The sequence below is a fragment of the Nothobranchius furzeri genome, chromosome 2, assembly GCF_043380555.1.
Source record: "Nothobranchius furzeri strain GRZ-AD chromosome 2, NfurGRZ-RIMD1, whole genome shotgun sequence".
In the NCBI taxonomy this organism is placed as follows: domain Eukaryota; kingdom Metazoa; phylum Chordata; class Actinopteri; order Cyprinodontiformes; family Nothobranchiidae; genus Nothobranchius; species Nothobranchius furzeri.
Window position 1 is genome coordinate 99543664 of NC_091742.1, and position 11927 is coordinate 99555590.

Consider the following 11927-nt stretch of genomic DNA (forward strand, 5'->3'; position numbering starts at 1 on the left):
TTGGTTGGTTATGTTCTGGTGACGTGTAGAACTTGGGAGTGCAGGCTGCTGCCTGAGAGGTGGTTGGAGACGGAGTGTCTCCATGCTGCTTTGTTTTGGTCACTTATGTGCGTGAGGCGAGTGGTCTTACGACCCTTCCTGGGGAGTTTGGCTCGTGTGCAAAAAGGAAGGGACAATAACGGGATTTAAAAGTTAAAATGATGATCAGGTTTATTTACAACAACAAAAAACATAAATCTTTCCATCCACAGGTTGGGAATAATACAACTAATTCTACCTGTGTGGAATTGAAACAAAAGTACAAATAAGTAGTGTAACGTGAGGAAATATGGGTTTTCTGTGCCAAAGGTTGTAGTGCCCGGCTGGGTCAAGAGCTGGGTCGCTCAGAACTTTCACCCACAGATTGAGACCTTTGCCGACATGAAGTCTGCAAGAGTCTGGAAGAAACCACAACATCCCACACCTGCAGTGCCAGCAGACGGAGTTCTCATGAAATCTAGTCATAACATAACAAAGTCTTAAACTTCCTTTATTTTAAATGTTAAATAATCATTATCATTTTGCTCATTATAAATGTGTTTTAATCAAATGAGTGATTATTATGCTTTGGGTAATCATAATGAACTATAATGAATCAATACTTAAATAATGTTTGAAGATGTTATAATGACCTTCTCGCACACACACACACTCTCACAGTAAATTCAAAACACATTTGCTGATGCACACGTTTGCTTTGAGAAGAGAAAGGCTTTTGGTAAGTTTTCAGTTCATGTTATTCAGTTCGAGTTTGACAACGAAAGAGAGAGGACTTGTGAACCAACACCACGGGGAAGGGAGCAGTCGGCTCCTGTCCCCCCCCAACGCTATTCCTGTCAAGTCAGACAGGATAGCTGAATTACAACCGCTATCGCAGACTCGTCCAGAGTCTTTGATTTCCTGAGTAATTTAAACTTAAGAAAGCGCATCTGCAAACGCTTCATCACGTGTACCGAGGGCAACTCTGGACCGGGTCGCCAGCACACCTTCGTCTCCTCTGCCAGCCAAGGTGTCACCTGGAGTACCACCCTCCTGGGATCCGGGTCCGAAAGGGAGTCCTGAATACGGTGAGGCAGTCCACGACCAGATAGCGTTTAATGCATCTTTTCTAATAAGAACTAAGTTTTATTCAAACCATCACTTTTCACTCAGACACCTGTTTCTTCCTGAAGCAAAATCAGACGCACACACGCATTCATATCACATCATTCTCAATCTTCACACATTCAACACAAGGTACCATTACTGGTGGATGAATCTTCCTTGGTTTGGGAGTAAAGCAGCTAGACCGATGGAAGTGGCGGGTTTTGTCCAGTTTGCTGAGCGCCACATGAAGCTAACCTGCTTTTGCTACCTTTCCATCCGATGCTTACCCTGTTAGCGTTAAACAGCAAAGTAAAACCTTCTAACTTGTACATGAACTTTTTCTATATGTCACAGTGAAACTTGGATTTGTAATTACAGAAAGTAAAATGTTATGTGTAGATGTGCGAAGGGGAGCCGCTACACCGTGCAGTGGAGCTAGATAAACTCTGGAATCGGTGAGCAAATCTTATGCTCTGTTATTTCAAATAAGTTTGCACTATTTTACCTGAAAAACATTAAAAATAGTTCATTGTTTATATTCTGGTTAATAACTTGCACAAAAGTCTGATTGTTGAGAAAACCAGATTTATACTTTTGCTAACTGTGAATCAGAGTTTCCAATTGTTTTTGGATGTCAAACAATATGGATAATATAGGTATTAATTTTTGATCAGGTTTATTTGCATGACAGATAATTACATGAGTGGATTACCCTGGTGACTTTGATGGTGAGCCATCTCACTTTGCAAAACATCAGCATTTACGTTTAAACTCCAGAAACAGCGAATAACAAACTGAATAGTGAACAAAGATTTAATAAAACACTTGAGTGGCAAACAAACATTTCATTTTCAACCTTTTCTTCTCCAAAAACAAAACATTTAATAAAACTGCTGCCTTTCATTTTAGTTAAGAGCTTCCAGATCAGTAGCACATTTCATTCAACACCCTTAGAAGTCCCAAAATGTATATTTTATTTATGTTCATTAATTCTGTCCTGTGTGGACTCTCATGTGAGTGTCTAAACTTGTCTTATGACTAAATCTTTGTCCGCAGAGCCCACAGGCAAAAGACTGCTGTCCTGTATGGACTCTCGTGTGAGTGTTTAAATGTGTCTTTCGACTAAATCTTTGTCCACAGAGCTCACAAGCAAAAGGCTTCTGTCCTGTGTGGACTCTCATGTGTGCGTCTAAATTTCCCTTTAGGGCAAATCTTTGTCCACAGAGCTCACAAGTAAAAGGCTTCTCCCCTGTGTGAACTCTCTTGTGTTTGTTTAAACTAGACTTTACTCTAAACCTTTGTCCACAGAGCTCACAAGCAAAAGGCTTCTGTCCTGTGTGGACTGTCATGTGTGCGTCTAAATTTCCCTTTAGGGTAAATCTTTGTCCACAGAGCTCACAAGTAAAAGGCTTCTCCCCTGTGTGAACTCTCTTGTGTTTGTTTAAACTTGACTTTACACTAAATCTTTGTCCACAGAGCTCACAAGCAAAAGGCTTCTCCCCTGTGTGAACTCTCATGTGTTTGTTTAAACTTGTCTTTTGGGTAAATCTTTGTCCACAGAGCTCACAAGCAAAAGGCTTCTGTCCTGTATGGACACTCATGTGTCTGTTTAAAGATGATATGCAGCTGAAACTTTTTCCACAGTCGTCACAACTAAATGATTTTAGTTTTGTCTGAACTTTCCTGCTAGAGTCTACATTTTGCTTCACTCTAACACGTTTCTTATCAACACAACAGCTTGAAGACTTCAGTCCTGAATGACTTGTCACTCTCATGTGTTTCTGGAGAGACCGCTCATGGAGAAACTGTTCACCACACTCTGGGCAGCTGAAAGATTTGACAGCCTTAACATGTGAATTAGAAGACCTGCTCTCCTTCCAGTCTTTGTTATCATCTTTGGTGTTTGGCTCAGAATCTGACAAGAGTTTCAGCTGACAGTCAGAATTGTTGCCATCCTGGTCATCATCTTCATCATTGCTGACTTCAGTCTCTGAAGAGTTAGAATCATATTCATAAAGATTTAGATCTGGATTCCTGGTAGTTTCTGCTCCTCCACAGTCCTCTCTACCACTTTCTGCTTTCATCTGGTCAGTGGTGCTGCTGGTTGGAAGATCTCTGTCTTTAGGTTGGTTCTGATCAAACTGTGACAACAGAACTTCTCTTCCTTCTTCCTTAACCTGATGAGAAACTGCAGAGAATGAAATGTTGGTGGCATCAGTTTTAATCTCATCAAGCTGCTCCTCCTCTTCCTGCTTCATGTTGAGGGGCTCCATGTCCTTCTGGTTCAAAGGAGGCCTCAGTTCTTCAGGAGCTCTTCCTTCTTCCTTAAACTGACACAAAACTACAGAGAATGAATTATCACCGTTTAAAATGAATTTAAATATAACAAAACTTTAAAATGTATTTTACTTTGAAAAACCAGTGCTGCTGTTTTTCCCCGTGTGCGAAGGAGCCGGCTTCTGTGCGGTGCGCTGCTCTCACGAGTTAAAGAAAACTACAGGGAGAGAAAAGGTGGAAGAAAGGAACCTTACGTTAGAAGAAGGCATTTTTAGTTCAGACCTGTGAAAACCAGCTTCATGCTAACGCACGCTGCTACATGTGAACAGTAACGTAGTCAATGTGGTCTGTCGTTAATGCGTAATTCCAGATCGGTAACAGCGTACAGCTTCATGTCGGGTCATGTTCCCACCGAGACTCATTTCTGCTCGCATTTTCAGAAGAAGAGGAAGGAAGCCGAGGAAGATGTTGAGGTAACGTTAGATGAAGATGCTCATTGTTCTTTATCGTGACCCAGTTCCCTCTGAGTGATCTGTACCGTGATACGTGTGATATTCCCAACGTTCCTATTGGTGACTGAAGGGAATCTAACATGTGGCTAATATATTAGACAAGTAGGCTGAAGTGGAGGAGGTGAGTGAAGGAGAGACAAGTGGAGAGGCAGAGCAAGGAGCAGCATGATGATGGAGAGAGCAGCAGGGAAGCAGAGAATCTGGCTGGGACCCAAAATGTTCCTCCCATGGCTGTAGCACAACAGTCAAGCATTACAATTTATGTCAAGTTAAATAAATATTTTATTTAATTTTAATTAGACATGAGCTGTTTTACACACTCCTGCATTAATGTTCACCAAAAACACACAGTCTCATGTCTCAGAACGACCGTCTCCATACGTCTCTACCACCCTGCATTTAGGGGCGTGGTCCTGGTCAACACCATCTCCTGAACTCCAAACTGAAGGTCCGAATGGGAAAGAAAGGTGATTTAAGCTAATCTGAGCGTGGCATGGTTGTTGGTGCCAGACGGGCCGGTCTGAGTATTTCACAATCTGCTCAGTTACTGGGATTTTCACCCACAACCACTTCTAGGGTTTACAAAGAATGGTGTGAAAAGGGAAAAACATCCAGTATGCGGCAGTCCTGTGGGCCAAATGCCTTGTTGATGCTAGCGGTCAGAGGAGAATGGGCCGACTAATTCAAGCTGCCTTATAAGTAAAACATCTGTTGCTTCATTAAAATACAAGTGTTATCCTGTGACAGCCTCCCCGTCCAACAGGGAGGACAACGACCTTCCTCAGACCACGCTGGTCTGCGTTATCAGTTATACTCCCATGGGAAACAGCATGTTGACTGAATGCACCTGGTTTTGTTTGAGGGAGTTGTGGTATTGTTTTTACTCCCTACGTTAAACAGCTTTCCACCTGAATCGCTACGGAGCAGTTTAGGAGTGTAATGTGATGTGTTGTGTTGTGTGTGCTTGCTAATAAAAACCCTCAGAGAACGGATGTTCCCGGAGAGATCCTGTGAACGATGCTTGGGTGTGTATTCATTTCGTCTCTCCACTTTGCAAAGTAAAATTGAACAGTAATTAGGGCTGCACAATATATCGAAAAATTATCGTCATCGCGATAACAGGACGTGCGATAGGCCCATCGCAAAACACGTCAAAAACAGCGATAAATGTTTGGTTCAACATTTCCATCCGTGTCATACATCAACTTTTTGTAAACCAGCTCTGTTTTTTACGCGGAAGTATTATTTGACCAATCAAATGTAGTCCTTCTGATATGCGGCCAATCAGATGGTTCCGTTCACGTAATACGCCCGTCCCCTACGTAGACACTAGGTGGAACGCAACACCCGAACAGAGTTTGCGGCGCTGTTCCCTTGTTCGTCATGCTGGCTCAGAGCAGCGAACGCACTTTTTGCTGAGGTTTCTGGAATCAGCGCTGCTTTCAAACGTGAACGTGACTCCGCTCGGTGTCGTTAATCATTTTTACCGGGCTGACTCCGACACGTGCCGGTGAACCAACCCACCTTCGTGTCGCTAGTGTTAGCCCCAGGCTCCGGTTAGCTTCCAGCTAAAAGGCTACAGCACTCTCCTCCCAGTCCCACCCTGCTAAAGAGGGCCTGGAAAAGTTCCCCCACACATCAAAGTGATTTTTCATTTATGAGCTTTTATAACCTTGTTAATCAGGATAGTTGATTTGCTGCTGCACATAAACTGTCAGTCAGAAGCTCTGCTAGCCGCTTATCTTAGAGGAGCTAGTTCACTTTGTTAGCTTGTTATCAGAATCATAGTTGCAGTTTCATCATCTGAGCTGCTTTTTAACATCTAGGTAAACTTGTTCAATTTGGGTTTAAAAACAAACGTTTTCACATATTTTCCATGTAGTTTTTTTTTTCCAGTTCCTCTTCTGAAAGGTAGACAATTGTTTTTCGCTTTCCCTCAGAAAATCTTAATATTCTCCTAGTTTGGCCCAGCACAGTTCACTTCCCAGTTACAGCAACAGCCTTATATCATAACCACATAAGTGGAGAACATGCTCAGTAGCAATGAGAGAATTAGCTGTTGCATTTAAGTGATGTTAACTATTATTTAACATTTAAACTTATTTTCTGATTTTTTTATTTATTCAAATTCAAAAACCCTGGTAAGGGATGTTTTTCTGTATTTGGAGCATTAGAAAAAGTTTTATGGTGGAGGTGATGTTTTAAAGTCACTGAGAAACTGCATGCTAGCAGTTTGTTGTTTTGCTGCTAATACAGTAGCAGGTGCAGCTGCTAATACAGTAGCAGGTGCAGCTGCTAATACGGTAGCAGGTACAGCTGCTAATACAGTAGCAGCTGCACCTGCTAATACAGTAGCAGGTGCAGCTGCTAATACAGTAGCGGGTGCAGCTGCTAATGCGGTAGCAGGTGCAGCTGCTAATACAGTAGCGGGTGCAGCTGCTAATACAGCAGCAGGTGCAGCTGCTAATACGGCAGCGGGTGCAGCTGCTAATACAGTAGCGGGTGCAGCTGCTAATACAGTAGCAGGAGCAGCTGCTAATACAGTAGCAGGAGCAGCTGCTAATACAGTAGCAGGTACAGCTGCTGATACAGCAGCAGGTGCAGCTGCTAATACAGTAGCAGGTGCAGCTGCTAATACAGTAGCAGGTGCAGCTGCTAATACAGTAGCGGGTGCAGCTGCTAATACAGCAGCAGGTGCAGCTGCTAATACAGTAGCGGGTGCAGCTGCTAATACAGCAGCAGGTGCAGCTGCTAATACGGCAGCGGGTGCAGCTGCTAATACAGTAGCGGGTGCAGCTGCTAATACAGTAGCAGGAGCAGCTGCTAATACGGCAGCGGGTGCAGCTGCTTATACAGCAGCAGGTACAGCTGCTAATACAGTAGCAGGTACAGCTGCTAATACAGCAGCAGGTGCAGCTGCTAATACAGCAGCAGGTACAGCTGCTAATACAGTAGCAGGTACAGCTGCTAATACAGCAGCAGGTGCAGCTGCTAATACAGCAGCAGGTGCAGCTGCTAATACAGCAGCAGGTACAGCTGCTAATACAGTAGCAGGTGCAGCTGCTAATACGGCAGCGGGTGCAGCTGCTAATACAGTAGCAGGTGCAGCTGCTAATACAGTAGCAGGCGCAGCTGCTAATACAGTAGCAGGTGCAGCTGCTTATACAGTAGCAGGTGCAGCTGCTAATACAGCAGCAGGTACAGCTGCTAATACAGTAGCAGGTGCAGCTGCTAATACGGCAGCGGGTGCAGCTGCTAATGCAGTAGCAGGAGCAGCTGCTAATACAGTAGCGGGTGCAGCTGCTAATACGGTAGCGGGTGCAGCTGCTAATACAGTAGCAGGTGCAGCTGCTAATACAGTAGCAGGAGCAGCTGCTAATACAGTAGCAGGTACAGCTGCTAATACAGTAGCAGGAGCAGCTGCTAATACAGTAGCAGGAGCAGCTGCTAATACAGTAGCAGGTGCAGCTGCATATTTTAGCAATAAAAATGTTATGTTGTAATGGAATTCATGCATTAGTTTTTGTTTGCTTTGAACCCAGAGCAGACGTCACACGCCAGACGACATCAACACTGCATACTTTAGTATTTGTTCATTTATCGCGAGTAATATCGATATCGCAACATTAAGCACTGTTATCGAATATCGCAGGTTTTCCTAATATCGTGCAGCCCTAGCCCCTACACTATTCAAACCTGTTCTACACTATTCTACAATAGCAGATTGGATACAACCTTGTTTGGGATTTGTGAAACCTTTCCCTGATTTGTGAAACGTCAAAGCCTTAAATCGGTCTGCGCATGCCCCATAGTAGCACATGTCAACAAGCACGGATAGTCCGACTATCTTAAATATTATTGTAGAATAATCTAGAACAGGCTTGAACAGTGTGGCCAGGGGCGCCGTAAAGCGGTGAAAGATTAGGAAGATTCTAAGGGCCCACAGCTGTCAGGGGCCCAAAAAAGTTTCTAAGTCGAATAAAAAAAAATAAAGTTTAAAAATCACAAGTACTTTACTTTGTAGTCAGGGTCCAAAATTAACACTCGCCAAATGCGAGTAAATTGCTCCATTTGGCGAGTAAATTTTTGAGCTCTACCTGCCACCTGGCGAGTAAATGTTTGCACCAAATTAGTTATGTTTATCAGTCATCTTCCATGGATTTCTGATACTCCTCCCGCCTGCATGCAACGTACACAAAACGTGAGCGCCTCATCCAACGTCATTTCCACCTATCCCATTCAATCAGTCTATCAAGTTAGCAGTTAGCTTCGTGTTAAAATTAGCCGTGAAATGTGGCGGTTTTTAACCGGAGTCAGCCAGCCTTCCAAAAGAAAACTGAACTGGAAGAAAAACCACCAGGACCAGTGGCAACCAGAAGATTTTGTGAAAAGTGGCGAACCGGAGATGGCGGAGTCGTGAGACAATGGCTACATTATGATGGCCACGTAGCGTTGCTGCCTTTCACAGACAACTGGCCCTCGGCATTCTTCAAATATCCAAAAAATGCCCGTACTTCCTTCTTTGAGGGATAATAAATGTCCCGAGTGCTAAGATGTGCATGTGCCGCTGGCAACTTTAGCAGATGATACGGTGGCTGGTAAGGGTCACCGCGCCTACACCGCAGCCACGGTAATCCACCGAGATAATATATATTTTTTAAAAACAAGACGGTTATTATTATTGTCAGCTTTTTTACCGGGGTTGTTTTTCTTATTAATTGATGTTTTAATTATTTTGTCACTCTGTTTGGAACCAACATAATATAGAATAACATGCTTTAGGTAGATCTAAATCATTTAGAATTTTGGCCGGTAAAAACTATGCTTGGCCGGTAGATTTTCATCATCTACCAGCCAACTTGGCCGGTGAGTAAAAAATTTAATTTCTGACCCTGTTGACAGGATTTTTTCTCATTTAAGACATTAAACAAACAATATTTTAGTCTTTATGAAATGTATATTTATTCAGAGTTCCCTACTTTATTTTGACTAATTAATTTGGCATAAAATGGTACAGTCGACCTGGCCGAGGGGCGCGTAGCAGGCGAGACTAGCAGTTAGACAGCCGAGTGTGTCAAGGCTGCAGTAAAAATATGTCTGCAAAAACAAAGTCTGGGTCACAGAAAAGGAAAGAAAGAAAGGAGAAAGAGGACAGGCAGAAGAGAGGGCGTCAGTATGTCACACAGTTTTTCTCAAAGAAAGGTGGGTTTAGTTAGTGAGTGGTTAAACTCAACCTGTTAGCTAGCTCTGATATCCACAGTGAGAGGAACTATGTTTCATCTAATTATGGTAAATGGGTTGTTGTCCTTGTCCCTACCAGAATCAGCAGCTGATATGTCAGCAGGTGTCCCCTCACAACCCAATAGGGATGAGCCGGATACTCGTTTCAGATGAGTATCCGGTACGGATAAAGCATTTTTGACGAATACGAGCATGAAACGAGTAAACCTCGTAAATATCTGCAATCGTGCTGAAGGAAAATCCTCATTGGTTAACTGACTATCTTCACACTCTGTGATTGGCCAGTCACATAGAGCACCCGCCCCTTCGTACACACAAAACTCTCTAGCCGGCCGGGAGGGCAGTCCGTCCGGTTCATCCACACACACACAGACAGACAGTAACGGATCTCGCTGTGATTGCTTCACTGTTGCTCACGTTTCTTCAGTTTTCCCTAGGTTTTCTTCAGCTCGCCTCTTTTTCGGTTGAATATTTAAAGTTACTTTTTTCGTAACTTACATGGTGCATTTGACAAGACCGAGCTGACGTGCTGCATCAGTCACTCACTACCTCCGCTCCGGTCGTTTTTTAAATTTTTTTTAACTCCATCTCTCTCCCTCTCTATTCCTCTCAGACACACACACATTAATCAACACTGTTTTGTTTAACTTGGTGTGGGGCAAAATGCCAAGAACGTTAAGAAAAAATCAGTTTAATCAAGTTAAAATAAAAAATAGACATAAAGTTGTGTCTGGTTCTAGCATTTCATATTTCCTAGTTCCTACTGCATGAGTTCAGATGCATTAATTCATGAACTTAAATATTAATGTTCTGATTTTATTGAAACACTTGTTCTGTAGTAGTTCCTTTACTATTGTGATCAAAAATATTTTATCTCAATTCTGAGGCTGCTCTGTAAATAGTTTTCAAATAAACAATACACATAGCAACTTCTGATCAATCCATATCAATTTCAGATTTAAATAATTTATTGATGTAAACCACGCCCACTTCCGGGTTATGCCACGCCCATTCCGAGTACAGATACAGATAATTTAGTTGGTTGAACAGATACAGATAGTGGTGTACTCGCTCATCCCTACAACCCAATGAACCTCAAGAAGGTGAGCAATGTAGCATGCTAGCTAGCAGCCTCATTTAAGGGGGTCTGTGGGGATCACTTAAGGCTCTCTTCTCTATCAGTCGTACTGATAGAGAAGAGAGCCTTAAGTGATTCAGTACTATTACAAAGGAATATAAAAAGGCTATTTTTGGTGATAAACACATTGATATAATAACTATCATTATGTGGAAAAACAATCAATAAAAATGTATAGATTGTTTTGGATGCTGGGCAGGTTGAAGCATTGTTATTTAGTCTGTTAATGTGACAAAAATTACTGTGAGATTATTACTGTGAAGCACCTTTTGAAGGCACCATACAGGAAAAAACACCCTCTTCATCTACTAAATACCTTGAAATGAAATGTTTTGAATCTGACTGAATTATGGGAGGTTTTACAACAGGGGTGTCAAACTCAAATTCACACGGGGCCGAAATGAAAATCTGGGACAAAGTCGAGGGCCAGACTGTATTTAGACTGTAGCGCTACCGGTACCTCATATGATGAACTTCTGAACTTCATGCACCAACCAGATGCTCCTGCTGAATCCTCTTGGCCGCTTCAGGCACGACCTGCCTGACTTGGTTCGGCCCCTCACTCTGAGCTCTCTCTTCCGCGAGTCCCAGCATCGCCGGGCTGCGTTGCTCCTGGCCCGCTGGCTCCGTCCTCTACGGGTCCAAGCACCGCTCCTCTCTGCCCCTCCTTGGTCTGATCACCAGGCGCCGTCCTCTGTGACACCCGGTCTCGCTCTGCGCTCAGGTAAGACCCAGTCCTTCCTGGTAGCTGCGCCAAGGCCGCCTCTGATCCTTGCTGCGTGGCTATGGTCAAACCCAGTTTCCCAGCTCCGTGAGTTGTCACCACACGCTTAATGCTTCCTCTGTGTGGGAGAGCGCACCCAGTGCGTTGTCAGACGGGAGGCAATCAGCACTGGCAGCGCGCAGGTGGATGCACCTGTACAGCTTACCTCTCCAACATAATAAGGAGATAGGTTTGAGTTATTGTTGTGGCTCTTTTGTTGCCTTAAGTGCAGAATGAATACTGGGTTGAAATGTCCTTACAAATAAAAGGGCAATCCAAAATACATGTTTGGATTCGCTGATCCATTTATTAAAGTAAAAAGGAAGGGGAAAATAAAACCAAAACTCAAAGAATATTGATGCCTACACTATCCTGCACAGTCAAACCGTTTGTCTCCAAAGCCACACACCTGTCGCTTGATTAGGTCACCTTAAACCTCTAAGTAGAGCCACTCCCAGAGTGCCCTCTGCAGTAATTGGCTCCAACTATATATATATATACATATACATATATATATACATATATATGTATCTATCTATCTATCTATCTATCTATCTATCTATCTATCTATCTATCGATCGATAGATAGATACATACATATATATGTATAAATATGTATATATTGTAGTGAACCTGATTAGGCTCTTTTAATTATGTAGACTAATGGTTTATGCTCTTTTATGAAAGAGGAACCATCCTACATATTTTATAGTTTTAAGAAGACTCAAAGGTTGTTTTCATCGATAAACTGTCGATAATATCCGTGGGTCTGTGTTTCAGTTCAATGAAGAGACAAGTTTGAAAGTTAAAAGTTTTAATTCTTCAAATTAAACTAATGATTTTGAAATAACAAGCATAGGAAACAACAATC

The 11927-nt window shown here is 42.8% G+C and overlaps 2 protein-coding genes across 3 annotated transcripts in view; both read right to left on the reverse strand.

Annotated features, from left to right (window-relative positions):
• Positions 1-11927, reverse strand: part of LOC107373172 (zinc finger protein 235) — a 49061-nt gene that overhangs the window by 21781 nt on the left and 15353 nt on the right. The gene's annotated exons all lie outside the window — the stretch shown is intronic.
• On the reverse strand, positions 1925-6228 carry LOC129160644 (gastrula zinc finger protein XlCGF57.1-like). 2 transcript variants are annotated; one of them, XM_054737606.2, is made up of 2 exons: positions 3535-6228; positions 1925-3455 (listed from the first exon to the last, which is right to left on the reverse strand). In XM_054737606.2, exon 2 carries the CDS (start codon positions 3396-3398, stop codon positions 2112-2114), a length of 1287 nt encoding a protein of 428 aa, XP_054593581.2. In that variant the 5' UTR covers positions 3399-3455; positions 3535-6228; the 3' UTR covers positions 1925-2111. The 2 variants fall into 2 exon arrangements, with proteins under 2 accessions (XP_054593581.2, XP_054593580.2); XM_054737605.2 differs by having other exon boundaries at positions 1925-3466.

What these genes read in the sequence shown, in the direction of transcription:
- LOC129160644 (XM_054737606.2), bottom strand. Translation starts at nt 3,398, where the DNA reads ATGGAGCCCCTCAACATGAAGCAGGAAGAGGAGGAGCAGCTTGATGAG.